General features: G+C 51.7%; 5 protein-coding genes across 5 annotated transcripts; 4 read left to right on the top strand and 1 right to left on the bottom strand.

Annotated features, from left to right (window-relative positions):
• The first annotated feature begins 5,246 nt into the window (after positions 1 to 5,246).
• Positions 5,247 to 6,874, top strand: BO97DRAFT_96474 (C2H2-type zinc finger protein). Its single transcript, XM_025701166.1, has 2 exons — positions 5,247 to 5,513; positions 5,714 to 6,874. Exon 2 carries the CDS (start codon positions 5,737 to 5,739, stop codon positions 6,562 to 6,564), a length of 828 nt encoding a protein of 275 aa, XP_025550628.1. The 5' UTR covers positions 5,247 to 5,513; positions 5,714 to 5,736; the 3' UTR covers positions 6,565 to 6,874.
• Positions 6,875 to 8,127: 1,253 nt separating this feature from the next.
• BO97DRAFT_443830 (uncharacterized protein) lies at positions 8,128 to 10,392 on the top strand. Its single transcript, XM_025698406.1, has 2 exons — positions 8,128 to 8,534; positions 8,605 to 10,392. Exons 1-2 carry the CDS (start codon positions 8,198 to 8,200, stop codon positions 10,068 to 10,070), a joined length of 1,803 nt encoding a protein of 600 aa, XP_025550627.1. The 5' UTR covers positions 8,128 to 8,197; the 3' UTR covers positions 10,071 to 10,392.
• A 595-nt stretch (positions 10,393 to 10,987) lies between these two features.
• BO97DRAFT_391998 (uncharacterized protein) lies at positions 10,988 to 13,448 on the bottom strand (the record flags this gene model as incomplete). The annotated part of the gene is made up of 1 exon (XM_025693849.1): positions 10,988 to 13,448. The coding sequence occupies one exon, from the start codon at positions 13,446 to 13,448 to the stop codon at positions 11,253 to 11,255; it is 2,196 nt and encodes a 731-aa protein (XP_025550626.1). The 3' UTR covers positions 10,988 to 11,252.
• Positions 13,449 to 18,220: 4,772 nt separating this feature from the next.
• Positions 18,221 to 19,027, top strand: BO97DRAFT_415057 (uncharacterized protein; the record flags this gene model as incomplete). The annotated part of the gene is made up of 4 exons (XM_025696369.1): positions 18,221 to 18,290; positions 18,404 to 18,660; positions 18,747 to 18,840; positions 18,927 to 19,027. 4 exons carry the CDS (start codon positions 18,221 to 18,223, stop codon positions 19,025 to 19,027), a joined length of 522 nt encoding a protein of 173 aa, XP_025550625.1.
• Positions 19,028 to 19,365: 338 nt separating this feature from the next.
• On the top strand, positions 19,366 to 20,949 carry BO97DRAFT_425467 (uncharacterized protein; the record flags this gene model as incomplete). The annotated part of the gene is made up of 3 exons (XM_025697067.1): positions 19,366 to 19,428; positions 19,491 to 19,661; positions 20,701 to 20,949. The coding sequence occupies 3 exons, from the start codon at positions 19,366 to 19,368 to the stop codon at positions 20,947 to 20,949; spliced, it is 483 nt and encodes a 160-aa protein (XP_025550624.1).
• Positions 20,950 to 23,389: the final 2,440 nt, after the last annotated feature.

Genomic DNA, 23,389 nt, shown 5'->3' with positions numbered 1-23,389 from the left:
TGTACTGTAAAACTGGACCAGCAAGATCGGGGATAAGGTGAGACCTTCCAGTTTTTGGGATGGAGATCTAATGAGGCGTTAAAGGCCTGGTCCACTGGAACCCGACCGAGTACCCCTACAGTAAAGTAGGAGAAGCAGTTGGATGGATTAGCGAGCGAGAGCATCTTCTGCAGGACGATCTTGGGAATGAAGATCTGGACTCCTCTGCCGGTAATACTTCTCTCCCAGTTCTCTGGAAACTCCTTTCTAAGCCTGGAGTTTGTTGGTTGTTTCGCCTTACCGGCTGGCTTACTTCATGTGCCGCTTAGTCAAGCAGGGACCGCACTGCCAAGATTCATGGCAGATCGTTCGTCTGTCTGTCTGTAATACTCCTGTATATGTATGGATGTGACGACAATACCACATGATCGCCGGTCGCCGGTCCTCGGGACTCGGCAGTAGGCTGAATGACTAAGCGCCGAGGCAGTTTGCGTCGAAGCGATTGGTGGGTGTGGATATGTGAGTGTCTGGTTACTGGGGCTGACCCTGAATCTTTTTTCAATTTTTAACTACCGAAAGTTGACTCGTTATGTAGAGGATCCTTAGACGGTTAGTCACTTAGTGTATGCCAAAAGTCTTGGTGCTGTAGGGACTCGTATACCCTGCGTTAGCTAGCTCAGCCACACCAACTCAGCCGGAGGGATAGACGGAGGTCGAACGGTCTGGCCTCCGTCCTCCGTTGACTTTCAATTGTTGCTGGATATGCATGCTGGTGGTTGTCTGTGAAGGTAATCAATTCCGTAGTCAGCTCATCTCGAGAAAAGCCCCTGCCCATGACGGGAGGACAAAAGATTCGTGGTGCAAAGCGCTCTCTCCACAAGGTTTCCCCTTCCCGTGTCTCGTCCTGTCTCGTCTTCGGCAAAGGGTCGTGTAAAGTAACACTTAGTCATCGGCATACTCCTAGTCCGAACACGCGGTTCTGGCGTCAAACCACCTCGAGGAGATGTCTGATCAACATCTGGTTCAATGCCCGGATGCTTGGCATCGCAGTTAATCTCCTAGGAGCCTAGCTAGCCGCTGCTGTCAGGATGCGCGGCCCTGCAGATTATGAGCCTGGGTCCCATTGCTGGCAGGCAGGGCATTCTAAGCTGCATGCAATCTGTTCGGTCTCCACGCTTTTGGACAAGGAATCCCAACCATTTCCATGATTACCAGATAGAATCTCCGAAGTTATGCCCCGGATAAAGATTCGATTCTAACAAGCATGCGAAATCACTGCTACCTAGATTTCCTACGAGTAGATTTATACACCGGGAGTTCATTATCCCGTAGCTACGTCAACTCCCTCCGCCCTTCGTGCGCAAAATTGCGCAACTTCATGTAAACTATACGAGCAGAGACATCTCAATCTTAAGATTAGAGGTGGCTGTCCCTAGGCATCAACATTTCTTGGCCCCCTCCAATCTCTCTGACCAATGGTCATCATTCAGGGCCCTAGACGATTTAACTTGGGGCGGGGAAAGCGCTAGATGAGGGCCGCGCTTCATGCACTCCCAGGGGGTCGGCGGCGGGGAACGGCGCTGAGTCTCTTTCTTGACGTTATATCCGGTCTTCTGACGCGTCTTTTGGATTGAGATCCGGGGCCCATTGTTGTGGCTTGGTGGTTTGGTGATGAATTAGGCTGGAGTGTGGGATTCAGGGTCCAGAGTTCAGGTACTTGGGTATTGAGATACGGGAGGTAGTATGTACAATCTTAAGATAGATTGTTGCGGTGGGCAATTGGGCAAGTGTTCTTCTGCGTTATATCTGATTGCTCAAAGTCAACACAGGAAAAACACACGATCTCTCGACGAACACTATTCTATGCATCAAAGAGGGGGTGTCGGAGGCTCGGAGCTCCGGCTCGATGGGTCTCGTAGACTCAGTAGTACACGTATGCATGGTCAACGGGCGGATTCGCATGATTGACAAAGTTCGTGTTTAGCCATGAAGCCAAGCTTGGTTTAGCATTTTAGCGTTATGGATTCGTGGATTCGTGGATTCGTGGATGGAGAAGGGGAAGAGGCGAGGAGGGGTCCTCCAGGAAGGATTTGGATTGTCCTTGATCGGTGGTGCATGATAGGTCAATGGATGGGTCTACCCTCGCTGGGTTGATCAGGCGATTGCGCATCATGCGGTACTTGTCCTTATGAAGTCACTGCTTGCAGTGAACAGTAAGATCAGTCGCGGGGAGAGATGTATGCATGCGATTCAGCGGTCGTTTTTCTGGTATCTAGATAGTATCCTTCCCCGGCAGAGCTTTGGAGGAGTCAAGGATGGAGTCCGCTGTCTCTGTGCAGTCACCAATGCGCACAAAATAACTACCACTAATCGAAATCTGGCCTCTGAAAAGGCTGCTATTGGCAGACAGAAAAACTCCGACTGAACTGTGCCTCGCCGCTATTGAAATCGAAGCTATTTCCGGTCTGAGTGGGGCGCCTTTCCAGAACGTCGGGATAATTCTTTGGAGCATGAAAAGAAGAACAAGATCAAATTAGATGGGGCTATGGTCGTCCACAGGATCTCTGGATGCGCGTAACAGTTAGACTAGTCCAGTGGGCTTCCTTCGTGAACCAGAGAGAATAGCATCTCTCCACACGCGATGCGGACAGTTTACTGAGTTCGAAGTTCGAACAACCCTCATACAGTTCACTCGTCCGAGAGAGTTTCATCTAGCACCAGCCTGGAGTTCTTTTTAACCCCCGACCTCCGATCGGGGATCGGACAAGAGTACCTGAATGGGACGTTTGAGACGATCCGGGCGGTTGTCGAAAACCAGCTCAGATCGTTGTTGGCCTCTGACGCAGTGTGCGTTCGGAGAGAAAAAAAAAAGTTACCCACGACTTATCGCGAGCGGCTTCCTTTTTCTTTTTTCCTTTATTCTGCTTGTTTAAGGGGAAAGACAATTTCGAGGGTTTGATGCAAATTGATCCGCCCCATTGTCACCAATCAACGCGGTGGACATGACACTAAGTATCGTGACTAGCGCCAAATGCCCGGTGTAAACCCACCGCGTTGTCCCATCAGATTCCAGTACAGCGTGGCTAAAAGCTTGTCCGTAAGCCTCCTTCTGGGGATGCGACCAGGGGGGAGGAGGGGAGGAGAAGTTGACTGACACTTGACCTTGACAGGCAACGATCTACGGCATTTGCTCTCGCGGCTGGAAACATGAGCTGGGCGCTGTGTCATTTCTGAATAGGTATTTACATTGTTGTACACACTCTATGTCTATTTTATAAGGGAGAGGATAGCCTGTGGAGGGCGACAAGGGCTGGGCAACAAGAAAGAAACAGGACAGATCGGCTTTTGTTCTCGGGGACGGATTGACCAACTACTTTGCTTGCTTAATCATCGGGATTGGTCTTGTTGACAAGCAGGTGTGTGCAGTTGGTTGCCACTGGGAGACGATACCGATTTACCGTAATTCCATTACCAGTCATTACCCGGAAACCCTGGAAAGTTTATGCTTGCATCTGGATGGTTATCGTGAGTTAAAGTGCCGATAACTGACTGACTGATTGTCCGGTTTGGCTCAGCAATTGAGTTCCACCCACAATGCCGGAGCGGTAGATCGTATCTTTGACTGCGTATCTTGAACTGGCAGTCGGTGATAGCCTCCTAGTATGATGCATCGATCGATTTGTGATGAGACGATTGCTGATGATTACAGTGAGCATGCACTTCCCACTGCTTCTCTCTCCTCCGCCCATTCAGCTGACGACAGGGACACGTACCAGCCAGGGATCTAGGTAGTTTAGATCGAAGCCCGGTGGGAAGAAGAGGGGCTAGTAGGCCCTGAAAGGGGCCATCGGCCCTTTTTTAGCTGACGGATTCCTCTCTGAATGACGAGGTCTCCTCGGAGCTAAGCTCGTTCCAGCATTCCCAAATCAGCAATGCAAAAACAACCACCCCGTTTATTCTGCGCAGTACGATGACAGGACCCGAGCCACCCACTTGGACTGGGCTCAACCGCGTGGCTGTTCCTTTCAAGAAGCCGGGGAGGGGGTGTGGAAGGAGTCAGGAGGGAAAACCTGACTAAGTTGAGGGCGGTGCGGATAGAACTAGTGCCGCAATGCAACTAATGGATTGGATGCCCTTCGGCTCTATCGGAGAGGGGAGAGAAGAATGGGAACTTGCAGCCGGACTGGGACCTGTTGCGTATCTTTAGTCCTTATATTATTATTATTATTATTATTAGAAGCAGTGGTAGCAACAGCAGTAGTACTAGGTAGTCTTGTCAGAGACAATTGACCAGAGTTTGTCTCTTGGATGGCCAGGAAAAGAGACCACTGGGAAATTAAACCCCCATCTAATCTGGTCGGCTCCTGAAGCGGCCGCCCTCGATTGGCATAAGACCCTGTGGCTGTTCTCCAGTTAGGGTCTTTTTGCCCATCCGTTCTCTGGCTCTCTCCAACGAACCGAAGCCCGAGTCCAGACGGAATGATTTCTTTTCCTTTTCCTTTTATTTTTATTTTTATTTTTAATTTCTGCTTGACTATTACTGATTTATTTATTTCCATACCGGTTACCCAATACCCATAAATGATGATGCCTATTCTGTACTCCACCCCGACAAAACTAGCGTCGTGGACATTATCCATTATCCATTATCCATTATTCCATTTCCACAACACCCACTGTGAACTAGTCCACTAGTGATCCAACTCAACTGACGGATTTTGGACATGGCCAGAGCTTCTGGAGAGACCCTGGACGGGTTTCAAGATGCTTCTTTTACTGAGTCGAAGACGACGCCGCTGGTTCGACCGTTCGTCACCTCTTTTCCCACCCTCCACTTCCCCCCTTCTCTCTCTCTCTCTCTCTCTCTCTCTGTCTCCCACACACACTCTCTCTCGCCTGCTTTTATTATTCTCAGTCTGCCCATCTTATTCGACATCCTTTCCCTAATCTACATTAAACACCATCGACTATTCTAACTCCGACTTACCATACTACCTTTCTTCCTATACTCCCCTCTCTTGTGCAGACCTCAGGCCTCGTCTATCATTTACTTCTGTCCACTTTCCCACTTTCGGCCAATCCCCATACAGCCGCTCTATCGTCTCCCGCATCTACAGCAATCACGGCCATATATCACTTACCACCGACCAGCGTGTGTGTGTTTGTGTGTCTAGCGTCATTTTGAGTGTTTTGAGTGTTTCCTGGGATTATCTCCGAGCCCTGCAACACCGACTGGGCTAGATTGCAATTACTGTTTTATTTGCCCTACTCAAACAGAGCAGTGGACCCGCGCATCGACAGCCCTCGAAGTGATCGACATCGGGTGATTGTTTAGTTGTCTCAGTCGCATCCGTGGGGAATCAGTCATCGCTTGCTGGAAATTTCTCCTAGCCGACAAAAAGCGGACGACCAGCAACGAGCTGACTGGTGCATTGCATCTCCCATCCTAGCGCTCTCCAGGGGTCTTTCCTCCACCTCGAGGGGCTTGTTACACGAGCAGTTTTCGACCAGGCAAACATTTCCCTCACGAACTGGTGCGTACTTTGGATTCCTCGATCTCCTGATTTTCCTCTTCGTATGAAACCCGCTTTTGTGACTCTTGTTCCTTGCGGAGTGTTTTCTGTTGCTCAATTCGCCGGTATACATGGCAGAAGGCAGCCGGAACCCGAAGCATAGATAAGACAACACGAGATTTGCGCACTCAGAATTCCCGAACTGACCATGACTCGAACAGATCGATTGATCATTGTGGAAGAAATGGCTAGTTGCAAGGCAAGCTTTGTGTCGATCTTGAACAATGACGACAACCCAGCGTTCACTGTGCGGTCCGCACCTGGCATTTCTCGACAACACTCGGCCTCATCCTACTCATCTTACCACTACGAACCGCAATCGACGACGACGACTCCGACCTTGACCCCTGACTTCCGCTACCACCACCACACCTACACGAACTCGCCATCCGCATCACCCGCTCTGGCCCGTCATCCGTTCGACCCGGTATCTGAACCTACGCAGCCCACGTCCCCCGGCTCCTCCGACTGTTCTTACGACTACATGAGCAGTGGTGCCAGCGTCCGATCGCACTATCACCTGAGTCGACAAGATCCCCACGCCTACCGGGCTCTGTCGGAGAAGCAGATCAGTGGGAGCTCGGTGGTCGAGCCCCCATCCCCGCAGCCCTCGATCGGCAGTACGTCCAAGGAAAGCATGGCCGCGAAATCGGGGGTCCGGAAGAACAAGTATCCTTGTCCCTTTGCTGCCAGTCACGGCTGCACGGCGACGTTCACGACCTCGGGCCATGCCGCCCGGCACGGCAAGAAGCACACGGGGGAGAAGAGCGTGCACTGTCCCATCTGCAACAAGGCATTCACCCGGAAAGACAACATGAAGCAACATATCCGGACTCACCGGACACACTCGGAGGAGGTGCCGACGGGGATGGCGACCGACCGGGACAGCGACGGGAGCAGCAGCTGGTCGACGCGGCGAAGCAACGCCTCCACCTATGACTACCATCAACGCTCGACCATCCAAGCCCAGCGGGAGAAATCCGCCTACGAGGCCATGCCATCACGAGTATGATGCGGATGCTGATGCTGATGCTGATGCCGACGATGAGAATCCAGCTTTCTTATTCCTTACCTACTCTTCTCCCTCCTTCTTTCTTGTTTCGGGCCATCCTATGGCTGGCGAGCCATGGCCGTCAGAGCGATGGCTTTGTGTGGTTGAGGCGCTCTTGACCCGACGCAGAGGGCGACTGCTGTGCGGTTCTCTCGAGGAGTCAGGAGTGTGTTTTCATTCTTCGTTCCTCGTTCGCGATGGACGGATCTATCTTGGGATAGAGGTTTCTTTTTTTTCTTCCTTCTGTGATCGCATTTTCTATTTTATGTTCATGTTCTGTCATTGTGACTACCCATATTGCATCTGCGGCCTGTGATTCATTTGCATGGTGTTCTCCAGCGTGTTTGATTCAGTTCTCCTGTTTGCCATGAATACCTCATTTTGTTTTGTGGAGTTTTTGCCTGGGTTAAAAAAGAAGGGGGAAGTGAATGTATTTGTACAATAAGCTCTATATGTTGGGGAAGAAGTTATGAGAATTGACGGTCACTACTGCATGACCTTGTCGGAAGGAAATTGAATGAGATGATATCCATTGAAGATAGAATTATCATATTTTTTTTTCTTCCCAAAGACCACAGTAATCAGCTCAGTATCTTCAGGTTTAAAAAGTGAACCATGGAACGGGCGGGGACGGAAAGGCCGGGGAGAGAAAAGCGGAGGGAGAGAAAGTCTGGAACTGCAACCGGGAAGGGACCACTTCCTTCTATTTACTTATCATAAACTACTATAAACTACCACTGAGTAAATGCTAATTAGTCCACCTACCTCATCGACCAGGATGATGGTGCGAGCTCGGGTATTCATTGACTGACGCAGATTGAGGATGATGTCAGTTCAGGGCTTGTCAAGAGGAGGACCAGACGGACAAGACAGCTGGGATGGTGACACGGCTTTCATCATTGGGGGAATGGAAGGATTGGACTGAATGCTCTCTCGTCTCGCCTCACCAATAGCCGAGCAGGAGAGGGGGTTTCGTTTCACAATAGTGGATGGATGGCCTCCTCTTGTTCATCTTCTGTTGCCCGACTGACTGGTTGACTGACTGACTGACTGACTGACTGACTGACTGATCCCGGCCGAGATGGGCAGAAACAATGATGGACTTTCTCATTGATCATCAAAATGATAGATCCTAATAAAGACAGCCTAGACACTGGGATGGTACCTGGATAGTACCTGACGGAGCAGTGATGGTTCCAGCCCCCCCAACAAGTCCCTTTGGAGTACTGGTTTGGCCGGGCTGAAACGACGTCACTCCACCGCCACTGCCAGATTGGGGAAGATCCAATGAAGTTGTGCCTGAACCGCCTGAACCTGGCCTGAATTGGCCTGAATGGTCGTCCCCTTCTCCTCCTCTCTCTCTCTCTCTCTCTCTCTCTTTCATCTTTTATCTTTCGTTCATCACTTCTCTCTTCCTCTTCATTTCCATCACTCCCTCTCTCTTTTTCAATCGTCTTTTACAACCTGATCATTATCCCGCCAATTGATGAATGGCCTGAACCATTCTTAACACACACACACACTCTCTCTCTCTCTCTCTCTCTCTCTCTCTTTCTCGACCCACTACTACAACCCCGCTTCGCAGTCCGTGGCCATGTCTTACTACGACGGGCGTCAATATTCTCGCCCTTCCGCCGGTTACAATTCCGACTACTATTACCCTCCATCTCGCCATCAGACTGATGTCGTGCGTCATCACCGTGATGGCAGCGTCGAGTCCTTCGAGGCCGTCCACCGCGACTACCCCCCCGCCGATTATGGCTACGAATACGGTTATGGCATTCCCCCGCAGGGAAAACCCGCCCGCGCCGCCACCGTCCACGAAAGTGTGCGCCGTTCCCACTCCATGAATAACCGAGATCCCTACTACAATGATGGCTCCGACTACTACCGCCCCTCTCATCGCCGCTCTCGACGCCACGACGATCGACGTACGTATACCAGGCAGTTTGGAGGATAGACCCCAGGATCTAATCGACAATGCATGCTGACCTTGCCTAGATGACCGGGGAAGATACTCCCGGTCCCCGTCCGAGAGCCGCTCTCCCCCACCGCGCCGACGCAAGTCCATCTCCGAGCAGGCGCTGGGGGCGCTTGGACTGGGATCCCTCGCCTCGTCCGGCTCGAGGCATCGGGAGCGCGGCCGCTCCCAGGACCGCGATCGCAAGTCGTACTCCTACTCGCCGTCGCCCACTCGATCGCGGAGCCGCCACCGGCGAGAGAAGAGTGAGCAGCGCATAGCGCAGGCCATGCGGGCCGCTCTGACCGCCGGAGCAATCGAGGCCTTCCGCGTCCGCAAGGATCCGGGCGAGTGGACCGGCGAGAAGGGTAAACGAATCCTAACGGCAGCCATTGCGGCTGGAGGCACGGATGGACTGGTGGACCGGGATCCTAAGAAGCACTCCAAACGCCATGTCGTCGAATCCACCCTGGCCGGTCTGGCAGCAAACCATTTCCTTAACGGTTCGCGTTCCCGCTCTCGCTCTCGCGGTCGTCACCACCACCGCTCGCAGAGCAATAGTGGTGTGAAGAACCTGGCTGCCACAGGCGCCCTGGCTGCGATCGGCAAAGAAGCGTACGATCGGTTCCGGTCCAGGTCTCGTCCGCGGGACCGCAGTCGGGGTCGATCCTCCTCCGTGGACAGTTATGATGATCGTCGTCCGAGACGGCGCAGTAAGAGCGTCTCGGACTATCTTCACAAGGGGATGGAGGCACTCGGTCTGAGCGAAAAAGACGGCCGTGACAGCCGTGACAGCCGCGACAGCCGCGACCGCGATGGCCGTCGGCCATCCCGGCGCGATGACTACCCGGATGACTACAGCGACTATGATTATCGCCGCCCCCGAAGCCCGCGGCGCACCCGGCATTCTAGAGATGTGAGTCGACCAATGCAGGCCGAAGAAGCTGGCTACAGCCGTACCCGTGCCCCGGATGAACACCGTTCTGCCAGCGCCGAGGATCATGACTCTGACTTGGGAAGCAGTACCGATGAGGAAAAACGCCAAAAGAAACTAACGCGCAAGACGCTGGTCAAAGCCGGGCTGGCCACCGTGGCCACCGTCCACGCCGCGCATGAGATCCATGAAAGCATGGAGAAGCACAAGAAGCGAGCCAAGATGGTCCGCGAGGGCGAGATCACCGCCGAGGAAGCCCGCCGCCGGCGCCTCAAGGGCCAGGTCGGGGATGTCGCCAGCGTGGGCCTTGCCGTCATAGGTATCAAAGGAGCCGTCGATGAATGGAAACACGCGGAGGAACTGCACAAGGAGCGAACCAAATACCGCTCGGAGTGCGAACAGAGACGAGCGCGTCGCCACCAACGCGCGCAGAGCCAGGCCAGTCATCACCCGCGCACCATGTATCCCGATGAGATCGAGGAACACCATCCGTCCGAATATGGCTCGTCCCCGAGCCTCCGATCCCGGTCGGCGGCCCGGTCATCGCGGGTGCCGACGGCCCAGTATGCTTGATCGGGGAAGCTCCAAGTCCGGCAATCTGTCAACCCCGTTGGAGGATGAAGTGCATGTGCTATGATATGTGTGTATGATGAAGATGATGATAATGATGAGCTATGATTGATGATTGTTTCTGTCTCGTTGCCCGTGATTGAACCTCCCTGTACCTTCTACCCGATCCTCGCCTTGGGGTTTGGCATGCGTCCGTGCTTCTGCGTTACGTGGTGACTTCGTTACTTTGGGGACTGGCTTTTTTGATGATCATGATTCGGATACTCTTTCTGTAACTCTTGCGTCGAGGCATATTATCAAATTGACTTGACTTGCGTCGTACCAGTTGGTAGGGTTCCATTCAGTTTATTTAAAATGTATTCAGATCAACATCGACTCGCCTCGCGTCTACTACACTACCAGTTTAGATCGTAGCTTCCGTACATACAAACAGACAGATACTGGGACCCCATCGAAGAATGAAGTGAAGGCATTATTCCATTCCCGGTACCATCGCACCCACACACGGAGATGCAGCGCATGCAACGAACATGCTTCTATCAAACAAAGACGGGGGGAGGGATAGATCCTGACGGTCGATCCCATCCCCATTTGCAATAGCAACGCAGAGAGAAACGATATGTGACACTTACACATACATACACAAGACAGAAACAAAGATAGACAGCGACACCGGTATGGTATAATGATGCTACGATGTATCGGCAGATAACAAGCACAACACAGACACTGGGAATCAGAAGCTATTGCTGATTCGAGTATGGAAAGCAGGCATATAGATAGAGGGATGGAGATATAGATATGGATATAGTCAGATAGATAGAGAGAGATAGAGATATATATATATAGGTATCGTAGATTCAAAGAGGTAAGCGCTGGATGAGTCTAATTATTAGATTAGACATATAGTAAGTATAGAGCTGTAGTAGACGACGACAAGCGCAGAAACAAGAAGATGGGGAAAGAAATCGATGGAAGAAAGAGGGACGAGCGCAGCTAGCTGTACAGACCATCTATCGCGGGTAGATGGGTGCGGTCATGGGGAGAGAAGGCTTTTTTTACATGGTGGTCTGGAGAGACCGGTGATGTAAATGTAAAGTAGATGGTTGTGATGGTGGAGGAGGTTGAAGACAGAGAATGTGTGGGGATGACTGAGCAAGAGGAAGGAAGGTGGGGGCGGTTCAATCATTTGTCGCCTTGAAGATTCAACCAGCTCATATCTGAATTGACATTGGCCTTCTGACCAGGCCCGTGACCGTGTTCCTCGTGTTCTGGCATCGGTTCGAGGCTGTCTGAGATGAGGATGCTGGAGCCGCGATGGTTGTTGTAGGCGCTAGATGGGTCGAGACGAGAATCGCCGTCGGAGGGCATCGCTATGGACGGAGCCATGGAAGGCGCGCGCGTGCTGGGGTTGTAGTAGCTGCGACTGTACGTGCTGCTGGGAGGTCGGCCCGTCCAACTGCGTGACTGCCAGTGCGGATCATTCTCCAGGTCGTCACCGATGGAAGATGCGGTCGAGATGCGGGCGCACTGGCTCTCTGGGATGATCATCTGCCGACCTTCCGAGGAGATGATCGATGATGCGTGTTCAGTGGTGGGACTGCCGCTGATCACTTGGCCACCCAGGGGCTTAGGTTCGTCCAAGAATCCGAAGTTGAGAGGCGCCAGCTTGATCGGCCACGCGGTGCTGCTGGAATCCGTCCGGGTACTCCTCAGCCCCGGCGCAGGGGGCTGGAGAGCTTGTGGCTGGTTTCCGGCCAGGTCGGTCGCACTGTTGTCTTGGAAGTACCGACTCCATCCCTCGTTGGTCAGCCGATCGCCTGGGTTGCCTCCGGGATTAAGTTCTCTAACGGACAGTTCTTTGTCGAGGGCAGCGCTCGAGTACGCACTCGGAGAGTATGTCCTAGGGGAGGCATCGGGGGACTGCACAGTCACCAGCGGGCTCGGCTTCAATGGACTAGTGTTTTGCGCATAAGGTGGAAGAGCTCCAGCTGATCGGGGCGTCTTCTCGTCGCTCATCGAGCCCGAGAAAATGGCCAACGAGTCGACGGAGGCAGCGGCCAAGGGAGCGGAGCTCCTTGCCATGGGGTAAGCCGATTGGGCCAGAGGCTCCACACCGCGATCTTGGAAGCTCAGTCGATCTTTATCGTCGCCCTGAGCTTGTTTGATGCTTTGCTTCTTGCGTTTAATCCAGAGCAGGATGAGAATCAGGATAACTCCTACGCCCAAAATTGCACCCAAGGTGGCACCCACAATGGTCCCAATGTCGCTGCTCGAGGAGCCTCCACTGGCAGCAGCGGTGGATGACGTGCTGGTAGTCGAGCTGGCGGAAGAGCTGCTGGTCGATGCAGTATTGGATGACGTGTGCGTTGTTGACCCGAGGATTTGTTGCTCTGACTTCTCCCCATAGAACAGTTTTGTGGTGTTGACCCAGCTGTTGGCGGTTTGGTTAAAGATGGCTAACGAGTCGGTGCCGCTTCCACCGGAAATGACAACCAGGCCATCTTCGCCCTGCGCTAGTGAATAATTCTGCCTCGTCGTGGAAGAGGCCAATGTGCTCGAATAAGTTGGGTAATCGCTCATACTGACTTCTCTCCTTTGCTTGGTGGACGAAGACTTGACCCCCAAGGTGGCCGCAGGGTTGGCAGGCGTACCCCCTGGCTTGACTAACTCTACGCTAGAGACGGTGTTGGGCGAGACCCCCATGTCGAAAGCCTCCAGGATCTTGGTACCATCTGTTCCTTCGAGCAATGCCGCTTGTACATCGCTGGAGAGTGAATCGGCCAGGGTTATATTGGAATCGTACCAGCCACGGGCCAAGTCAAATAGGTGAACTCCCTTCGGGGTTGTGGTGCCGCCCACCAAGGCGGCTTCGCTATCGCCCCAGGGCAGCAAGACAGGAACGTAAGCCGGAGAGGCATCCGATGCCGAGAAAGCGTCTAAAGTATAAGGGGAGGTAGCGTATGCGACGAAGGTGTCTGAAGAGGCGACTGATTGTTCCGAGGTGTGACCGCCGTAGACCAGGATACTGGATGAGTTGGAAAGGTAGACTGCCTGGTGTCGAGTCCGATGGGCCAGGTTCTCTTGAGGAATGGAGGTCCAGTTCTTGTCTTGAAAGGAGTAGCGTTGTAAGCCGGAGAGGTTCGATTGGGAGCCGGAGCCGCCCACGACGTAGAGCGCATGCCTGTCTTCATTTCCATCGATACCACCCATCACACATGCCGCATTGGAGACCGGCTCTCCCATGGTCAGGTTGGTCCACGTCGCATTGCGTTCGAGGGGGATCGACACAAATCCATTGGCGGAATAGGCGTAAAGAGTGTTATCGTAAACGACGGAGCAATGGCCCTCCAAGTCCACAGGGGGCTTCGGAGCCAGCATATCGAGCAAACGAGGGAAAGGCGAGAAGAGAAAGTGGGTTCTTCGATTATACCAGCCGAAGAAGGTGAAGAGGGAATGACCAGCCGTCCTAGGTCAGCACGCTGGCGCAGGGACGAAGACGGAGATTGTTTGGAGAGGAAGAGCTTCCAGCACTATCGCATGGTCGACGTAGTCGCAGACGATCGTCTCGGACGAAGTGAGCAAGGGGAACGAGGCGCAAACGGGCAGCGACAGCTATTCTACGTCCAAGCTGAATGAATGACGTTTGCTGAGAGAAGGCAGAGCGCTCGCACACGGGATCGGGGAAAGTTGGGGTCTGGCGAGGAAGCGGAGTGCACAAACGAATGGCGACCTAGCAGCGCGAGTGTCAATTGGAAGAGGGGCGAGGTCGATTTTCAGGGGCGAAATGGATAGCCGTGGTGCACGATGTCAAATCGGCAGCAGAAGGTGAAAGGAACGAAAGCGACGGGGTCGGGGGGAAAGATTGCGACGCAGCGGCGAAGGGAAAGAGAGGGAAAAGGTCAGAACGCGAAGCAGCAGACAGAGAGAGGACGAGAAAGCAGCAGGAGCAGCAGCAACGAAGGACGGAGGGGAGAAGAGGAGCAATAGCCAAGATCAGGAGAGGGAGGGAAGGGGAAACCGGAGAGTGTCTGGGCGAACAGTGGAGGATGAAACGCCGGCGGGCTGCTTAGACCAATAGATACTAGTCCGCCTGTAGAGCAACTCACAGTGGAGCTGGAGAAAGAGAGTTCGGATTTCGAGATCCCGGTCGGACAATAGAATGAATGTGATATCTCAATGAGTTAGAATTGTAGAGATCTTCAGCACGAGTGCGCAGCACGTTCTGGTCGAAGGGTTCGCGTGGAGAGAGCGAGTGGGAGAGCGACCGTTGGAAGATGCGAACGAGGGAGTGAGCACTGGTCGGAGAGAGTAACCCAAGGAGGAAAGGAGAAGAACACGAGGAAAGGAGGGCCGAAAGGAAAGAAGGAAGGAAGGACTACTCCGTAGAAACTAGCCCATAATCAATGATGTCGTGTGTGTGTGTGTGTGTGCCTGACGAGATGAAGAATTGTTTGTTGTTGATTGATTGACGATCGTGGTTGGAGGAGGTTGGGATAAAGGAGGGGAAGGAAAGAGTTCCTGCATGATTACTGCAAGGACACCCTCCTACATCCTCCTACACCCTTCCAGAGTTTTGTTGGAAGGTGCATAAGAATAACAATGGCTACATGAGTTCTACCCTCTACAACCAGCTTACAGGGTGGCCCCCAAGATGTCTGTCTGTCATCCAGGTGTTGGAGGTCATGGGTGGTTCCTGATTGCGCCCGACGCAACATGGCGCGCCTGACGATCGCATGGACCCAAAATTGAAGCCATTGCGGTGCACCATACACAAGATAAGTGCTACAGTATCTACCCAAGGGACCCTGATGATAATGCCTGACTCAGATGGACTGATGAAGAAGGTAAGAATCCGCTCGGCTCACCTGATATTATTTATTTTTTTCTGTTTCTTCTCCACTGGTGGGTGGGGGCGCTAGTCAGGAACCGGTGCTGCACGAACAGGGATGACGCAGATTAATCTCCATCCCTATTGATTCATTATTGATTGTCTCTGATTGTCTCCCCTTCGCTCTTCCTCCCCATTTCGGCCGTTGTCGGTCTGTTCTCCATTAACTGTCGGCTTGATTATCTCTAACTCTCGATCTCTTTCTCAACCAAATTACAGCCCATCCGCTCGGGATAGAGTGATAGTATCGGTTAATTGTCTATTAATAGATCTCGAACAGCAGCAGCATCAAAGTTCAAACACTGCAGACTCGGTCGGAAGACCGTTTCAGCAAAGCCCCACTGCGCTCCCACTCGTGCTCCAAACGTCCACAATGCTCCAATCCCCTGCCTATCCTTGCGCCTGACGTAATTGGCTGTTGCAACTGATCTTTTCCGACGGAGATCACATGCTAAATTCCAGACCATGTATGGAGTGAAGTGGTATACTGAGTAGTTATGTGTGGTGGTATACTGTCTTGTATTCAGCATGGTGCAAAGAAAGACAAACTGGACAAACACTGGAAGGTAATTAGGATGGGTGAGATAATTCCCATCAACACCAAGTTCTACAATCTTGCGTCCTAATCAACAAGCCAGGTGCTTCTCGGCATCACATGTTCCGTGCATATATCGTGAGGACTCTCTGCTATTGGAGCACTGGAGGAAGCACAATTTACCTGACATGCAGCACTATATATTCATCTCCATAGTAGCTCACTATTCGACCGGCGGCTCATTAACGACCACCCAGCGACGACATCATTGTGCAACCCAGCAAGCAATTTATCATTGCACGACCCCGCGAGCCTTCATTGGACTTAACGACTTCAGCGGCCATGGCCAAGGGAACTGGTCGCTGTTATAAAAAAGTTCCCTTCTCCCGTTCTGTCTCTCTTCCTTTTTTCTTTCTTTCTCCCTCTTCCTCCGTCCTCCTTCTTTTTACCCTGCAGCCCCTCCCCTCTCTTGGCTTCCTCTCTTCGCTTCCTCCCACACCATTGCCCCATCCATCATCATCGCAACTATCATCCAGATGACCTGCTCGTGGGCGTCTTATCTATTTGGTGAAGGCTTTTCCATACCGTAATACGAGGTTGTCTCATCGATCCAACCTGTCAGCCATCGCGAACGCAGTGGCCTAGTCTCGGCCCCATTTTGAACACGCAACTGCCATACATGACAGCGTTTGTCTCGTGAGCCACTCTTCCTCATCTTTGATGTAACCAGGATCTCAACTAACAGAGACTTCTTTTCCAGGATGGGACTGAAAACGGTTTGGTCTTTCTCACTCTTCATACTCCCAACGGCTGGAGAGACATGGGATCACTAGCATCTTCTCTTCTCCCCTGTGAGGCAGGACTCATCTCATCGAAGCCTATACTCCTGGTGGCAAGCACGTCACGAGGATAGAGCAAGATCCATATGGTCATGCTCACAAGACATCTCTGCCACACTGCACTGCAGTACAGACTACCCTCGCCACGGTAAGAGGTGATTCGAAACTGGTCAGGCACACCCTCAGTGTCGATTTTCCGGGCATGGCGGAGGCTGATGCATGCGTTTAGGACGACCTTTGATCGAATAAGCATGCCGAACACCAGACGCACTCCGCTAGAATCCTGCACAGCATTTACCCATCTCTCCGTCCATCCCAATGTTGCATGGGAGACCTGGAGCGAGAGACACGAAGTAAGTGGAATCAAGAGCAGCCACCCTGTCCCCTATCTGTTCTATGCCACTATCCAAGGACTTTTGTCTTCTTGCTTTCTAATTCCCCTCCCTGATCGCAGATGATCATTATCCTCATCATGCTGATAACGCTAAAAATCCTCGTTCCGGTTGTACGTTCAAACCCTTCTCGGTTGGCATGACTTTCACCTTCGGGACACGAGTGATGTGTTGTCAGCACGACATTCGGGGTAAACATGACCCTGCTGGGACCAGGAAACCACAGGCAGTCGTCCGTCTCCTTCATCAAAGTCCTGCATCATGGAACATCTCTCTCAAACCTCACAAGCTCGTGGCGCTCGTTGCGAGTGACATAGAAGATGGGCAGTGGGTAACGCAGAGCATAGGATGAGTGGGTTCGTGTTTCAAATCCCTACTTGGGAGATCATCCAACTAACTTGTCTTCAGCTCCCAGAAAATCCAAACATCGTTCAGTCTAGCCTTTCTTGAACGCTAAATACAAGCATCAGCGCTTCATGGAGGGTTCGAGATCCCGTTGTATGGTCAGCGACCGCGACTGACGCGAATCTCAGGCATCCATTACGGACTGAAGTTAGTACAAGCGTGTGCCGCCGATTGAGAGCGGACTCAGAACAGCAAAGGACACACCAATAAGCTTCTGAAAAATAAGTAAGCTCTGCACAGATCACTTACTATCCTGGCTGTGATTGTCACTAGCCGCCACATCTTGCGAGCTTCTCAAATGAGCTTTGCACAGCCCTTTCTCCCTCACCTCTCCTTCTTGTTCTTTCTCTTCGGCAACTCTTACGTATCTCATTGTTATTTCATCTATAATTTGCGTCTCCTCTGGATGGCTACCGTACGGGACCACCGCCTAATCATCTGCCGCAGTTGACTGAGATCGAGAAAAACCAGAGTCCATACCTGTATGCCCGTTGGCCAGCTACGCAGGAAAAGTGCCGTTATCATGCGCATGCGGCGGATTTGCAGAATACAGCTACTCTATGAATTAAACCAGTCAGATATAAAGTAAGCCTGAGAGAGCTGCTGCACTGGGTGTCCCTCCAGAGAAAGCCATCGATGACAGGTAGCTCCCGTCCAGCATCTATTATTTGCCCTTTCCAGTTCGGGTACTTCTTGAACTACGTTAGAGACTTTGAGATTGTTCAACAGCAATCCCAGATGCACATAGCTTCTGCCTGACTTTTTTATCCACAGAAGTTCAAAGTCTCCAGATTTCGTACACGGTGTTGAGACGAGATCATCAAAAGAAGACGTCTTTTATGTCACCAAGCTACCCAAGCTCAAGTTACTGAGTGGTGACTATTTTGGTGTCCTCAGGAGTACTTTTACCATGATTTTGTCTGAGAGACAGATCATAGCTCTATTGACCGTGATATCAGTGGTCAGCTCATGATCTTGTACAAGTGCGGTCAGTCGCACCTCTGAGGTTTGAGTCGCCTTTGTCGGCAAAGCCATGAGTAAGCTTTATCCTCTCTCCTTTCTGGATACATGCTGACAGCCTCAGGATCATGATGCTCTCAAATGGATGGAGATCGAGAACGCATCTGAGCCCAAGAGACAGTCCTACCCAGAGACGCAGCAGTGAGTCTTGTCGCATTGAGCAGCCTCAATAACATCCTGAGGCTGCCACCCGACAGATTACCTGTGCTGTGTCCTCTTCTTATCCCGGATCGCCTGACTCACGGGGACCATAGGTTCACCTATTTTCTTGAACACACACGAGAGTCGAGCCGGGCTAGAGACACGGTATCACGATCAGAACGCCTTCTGGCTGGATCTCAATCGTGCCAAGCTTGAATTCATTGGGATAATGCTCCAGCATCTAGGATATTTTGACGTGAACCGCCCGGACCGCATTATCTTCTTCTACGAATGGCCCCTCGTGAAGACAAACGATGACATTGAAATTACCGTCAGATGCTCACACCTGAATCTGCCTAAGGGATCTCTGGTGCGTCTAACGATTTCAAGGTCACGTTGAAGATCTGATTGGATTGAATTATTACTAAAATTGAAGTTATAAGAATCCTACCCTAGCTCATGAAACTCAGTGGCCCCAACAAAAGTAAAGGCCTAAAGCGTGACAATGCTGAAACCCGATACTATGTTGACCTCGAGGCCGCGCGGCAAGGTAGTCTCAAAGCGAATCAACTATAGAGGGACAACAATCAAGGAAGGATGTGACGGTTCGCGCTTACCTTTCAACCTCATGAACAGATGCATCCAGCCCAACGACGATTCAGAATTTTCGATACATTGCCAAAAACCTCAGGGAGCTCGAATTCTTCAATGACCCAGCGACTGAGGAACAGCCCTAAGGCCAGCCCGGTGGCTAGCAGCAGGGGCCGATCGAATTTCACCAGTCCGTTCAAGCTTTTCTGTCGCGTTAATTGCAACGAAGGCCACGCTGTGAAAAGCATCAGTACAAGCCAGCACCAGGGAGTCAAGCCCATAGATTGTCCAGTTGTATGGTTTCTCACCGCTGGCCCTATCGCCAACAAAGTTCTTGACCCTCAGGACGAACACCCCAAAAGTCCACCGCCCTACGCAAGAGCCCGCCTCGAGTGACATTCTTCTGCTACCGGACGATCGTGCAGTGGGTCTTGGTGGTTTTCCTGAAGACTCGGCGTCCCCGGCTGCCAGCTGTGGTTCCCACATGTCCTTTGAGGAGCGGACCGACGCAGCCGTCGAAATTACCAGCGCGGACTATGGCGCCAAGGTGCTTGTCACCTCCTAAGGCATGGCGTCGGTGAGCCTGAGTCTTCGGACCACTGCCACAAGGTAGTGCTGGTGGAACCCAAGCAGAACCTTGTGGACTCCTTGCAGGCCCTTGGCCGTAAAGTACTGGACCATGAATTCCTGAGCATGGGATGGGCCAGATGGCAGCGTCAGTTTCCCCGGCTCCTCATTGCCCTCGACTCCGATATTAATGTCGACCACTTCATTGAACAGGTATGTGAGCATAAAACAAAGTGGTTGTAGGGTGTATATCCTCCGACATGGGCTGGAGGCTGTATACGCTATATTTGACTAGAAGGCTGAGTTAACCTGGTTATTGCTTGGATAGTGTCCGATGCTCTGTGCGCCTTCGGGTACGTGCTCCTCAAGGGCGCCATTGTCGTGTGGGGCATTATTCGGTACAACCAGCTTGGACATGACCAATTCCTTCGACTCGGGTTTGAGATCATAGATTAAGGCCCTGTTTCTTAGCAGAAAGCTATATGTCGGGATTACAAGGATAAGCTGCCGAACAGCAACGAGACTTAGGAGATACTCCAGAATATTCCTTGTCTATACAGGGAATTGCACCCGGATCTAGGTAACAGAGCCTAAGAGCAACTTCGAAGTCTCATCAATCAGTATAAGGTACCTTGCTCACTGTTCCCATTGTGGTCTAAGTAGCACGCGTGCTAATTGGGATCGGCTTCTCGGGCATATATCAAGCTGCCTGGCATTACTGTCCAGATACAATAAACCTGCATAAGGAATTCATACCTGAGTAGGAGTATGTCGCTCTCAGCTGAAGAATATTCTGCCATATTGGGATCTATTTCGGGCAGAAATGTATCTCCACTATGAAATATTCGGCTCCAGTTCTTCACCACGCCTACATTCGATTTATCTTTGAGATGGAGCCTGTGTGCATCAAGTCAACGAAGAACAGCGATCCCGCAACATGATATCTCTTGATTAATCATGCTGTCAGTCATGACACAGGAGAAATACGAGGCGTCTTTGCCAGGAGGAGATCCAATAACACGGAAGAAATTCAGGCGTATTCTGTTCGAGATGCTTGACTTCGAGCGGCAGGAGGCATCCAGGATGAATAGAACAAGAAAGAACTGTGGGAGAGGTTGTTTGTGATAATCTCGGATTGGTTGCGAAGTATATTGCAAGCGACCTTAGCGAAGGGAAGAAGAACAGGAGATAGAAAGCTCCGCCCCCCGTTCAGATACCGCCGCTGTCCACACATCTTAACGCAATCGGATAGGCGTCTGACGGGGATAGCCGTGGTGCTCCCTGCGCCTGGGACGGCCTCGAGCATTTTGGTTACTGGCAGACGTCTAAGGAACCCGGCAAGCACCCTGGCGTCCTTGCCAGAATTTTCAGAATTACAGTCAACGAGCCCTGGCAATTGGTATTCCATGACCCGACGACCGCGCCCTTCGTCGAGGATTCTTCAGGAAGTACACTACTTGGTTTGGCCGTGTTCAGCCGGGGGACCTTAAGTGGCCGCTAACCGTCGATGATGCGCCTCCTTATGAATTTACCTTGGTCGAAACCGCGACGACCCTGAGCTTTACGAGATTCGGTTTCCGGTTATCATGCGGCTCGCCAGTCTTCCCGAGCGTTACGGGGAGTGGAATACCAACGCGGTCCCTTACCTACCCCTCCGACCCGGCTACAAACTCTCACCGGCCCAGCGGAGGGCACTTTCGCCAGCAGTTCACCTCTGGGTGGCCACTTGGAGGCTGTCGAAGAAAATCGGTCTTCCAATATCACTCGGCAATGCTTTCTGTTGCGTGCACAAAAGCTGCTCAGGGCCTTGGATAACGTAGCCAGTCTCAGTGGCGGTCTCACCGACTCAATATACTTTCCACCGCTTCAAGATCCAGTGATCTCGGGGGCGTGGTTGAGTCTCGAAACATCAAACCTATGTAGCGACGACCCACCATCTGCGGTGACAGCTTGCAGCCACCGACAATGGAAGCCTATGTTTGCGAGGGCCGCATTTTTGGCTTCACTCGTTAAGATTCTCGAACGCACGCTCCCATTAGACTACAGCTTTGATTACACTTCTGGAGCACTCTCCCATTGGGGTTCAAGCTGTTCTGTACACCAATCCAGAGCTGCACGATAAGAACGCCGCGGATGCATACGATCTTACCGGCTTTTGAATCTCCTCTAAGGCTCTTCTCATGCAGTACCGCGGTTCTTTGAATGCTGCACGATCAGGGTGAATCCGCTGGTTCTATTGCCTTCTTGGCCCCTGAAAGCAGTGCATGGTTATTGCCGACCTCCGTCACACAAGTCTGGCAAACAGAATACTTGTACAGGCTGGATTTGGAACAGCACCCAAACTTCTTGTTCCTACAGGGCGAACCAAAATCTCTAGGTGTTTGAATCGAGCTTAACTCATTCTGTCATGTGTGACGGGAAGCCAGGGTGATCTACGACCAGAAACGCCTCGGCGTGCTTACGTTTACCCAACTCTACAGGGAGAAGCTACGCCAGCCTCTACAATTCATCTCTGAGACACCAACATCGATACTGGAGCATGCTGTACATATATCACCAATATAGGCAACAAGGAAGCAGAGCGTGTTTTCTTGAGAATGATTGACCGCCGCATCAGCAAAATCCAGCACAAGCGGCGGTTCACGATTCCTTAATCATACCTTTCCGTCGTTAAAAATTCCATGACAGATTGTGTCTCTCAGGCTGGGTAATTTCTTCCGACGGCTATATTCCCGAGATGCCATGCTTGCGAGCGGTGGCACAATGCTGGTAACGATGTGAGGGTAGTTCTTCGACTCCTTCACCTCTTCTGGCGCGGTACGTCGAAGCGATGGTTCGGTTGTGCTTATGCGACAAGTGCTCTATCTGGGCGGAGCCTTGGGATATTCTCTGGCCCATAATTCAGGAAATAGCGCTGGAGAGGCAAGCGCTATTATGGAAGATTTTGACTTTGTAGCTCTTATTATTTATCATTGGGCTGTTCTCTGTTCCGTTGCTTGAGGGCGCATGCTGCATACTCCGAAAACGAGTCTGTTCAGGCATTAAAATATGCCCAAGATGGCGAATAGTATCGATCCTTCTATCACCATACTGAGGTTACCGATACACTCAGGGATCAGCTAACTCAAAGTCAAAAGACAGCTCTTGACAAAGCTCAAGTCCTATCAGATGCTTCAGGTCTAACATGCCCTTCTTGCATTGTTCTGACTTGGGCGTTGAGGGAAATGTGTCGAACACTTAACGCGAGCAAGGCATCGAGTAAATTGATGACTCTGATGCTATGCATATGAGCCTAGTGACGCATGCGCCAACTTTAGTGTATTCGCCATGAAGATTTCGTTTTCGCTTCGAGAACGCCCACGAAGACCCTGAGAACGACGAAGAAACGGGTTCCTCCTCCACACCAATTGTGGCTGTATGACTTATATCCTAGGCCCTAGCGGCTACGACATATCTATGAGCTCTTTGCGCTAAACTTGAAGAATTCCGGAATAGACGGTATTCGAAGAACCAATGGCAACGGCGTTTGAAAGTGCTGGACAGGGTCGAGTCGGCGCTTCCATCCGTCATAGATTCTTTGATGGTTTTATACAGGAAAAAAGCGGTTGTTCCGCGACTAGAAAACGGAAGACGGGATCAATTTATCTCCTGAGGAAGGTATTTTGACAGTGAAGCTCTGTCTGCTGGACCTCAAACACCTGCATCTGGGCAGTCTCCCGAGGAAAGTTGCAGTCTTCAGTGAACCGGCACAATAGTGTCCCGGTGCTGGACGATCAGACATGAACCGAAACGGCAACCGGGAATCTACTCTCCTCCGTGTCGCCAATTAGTCTCTCTGTTTACAAACCAGAGCAGGTGGGAAATTGAATACTCGGGAATGAAGCTGATGCTTCACCATCCTTTCCGAGATATCTGTGATTTCTGCTCGTCTTTCCCAATGG

Source organism: Aspergillus homomorphus, assembly GCF_003184865.1.
Source record: "Aspergillus homomorphus CBS 101889 unplaced genomic scaffold BO97scaffold_22, whole genome shotgun sequence".
NCBI lineage: Eukaryota > Fungi > Ascomycota > Eurotiomycetes > Eurotiales > Aspergillaceae > Aspergillus > Aspergillus homomorphus.
This window is presented reverse-complemented; position numbering and strand designations above follow the sequence as displayed.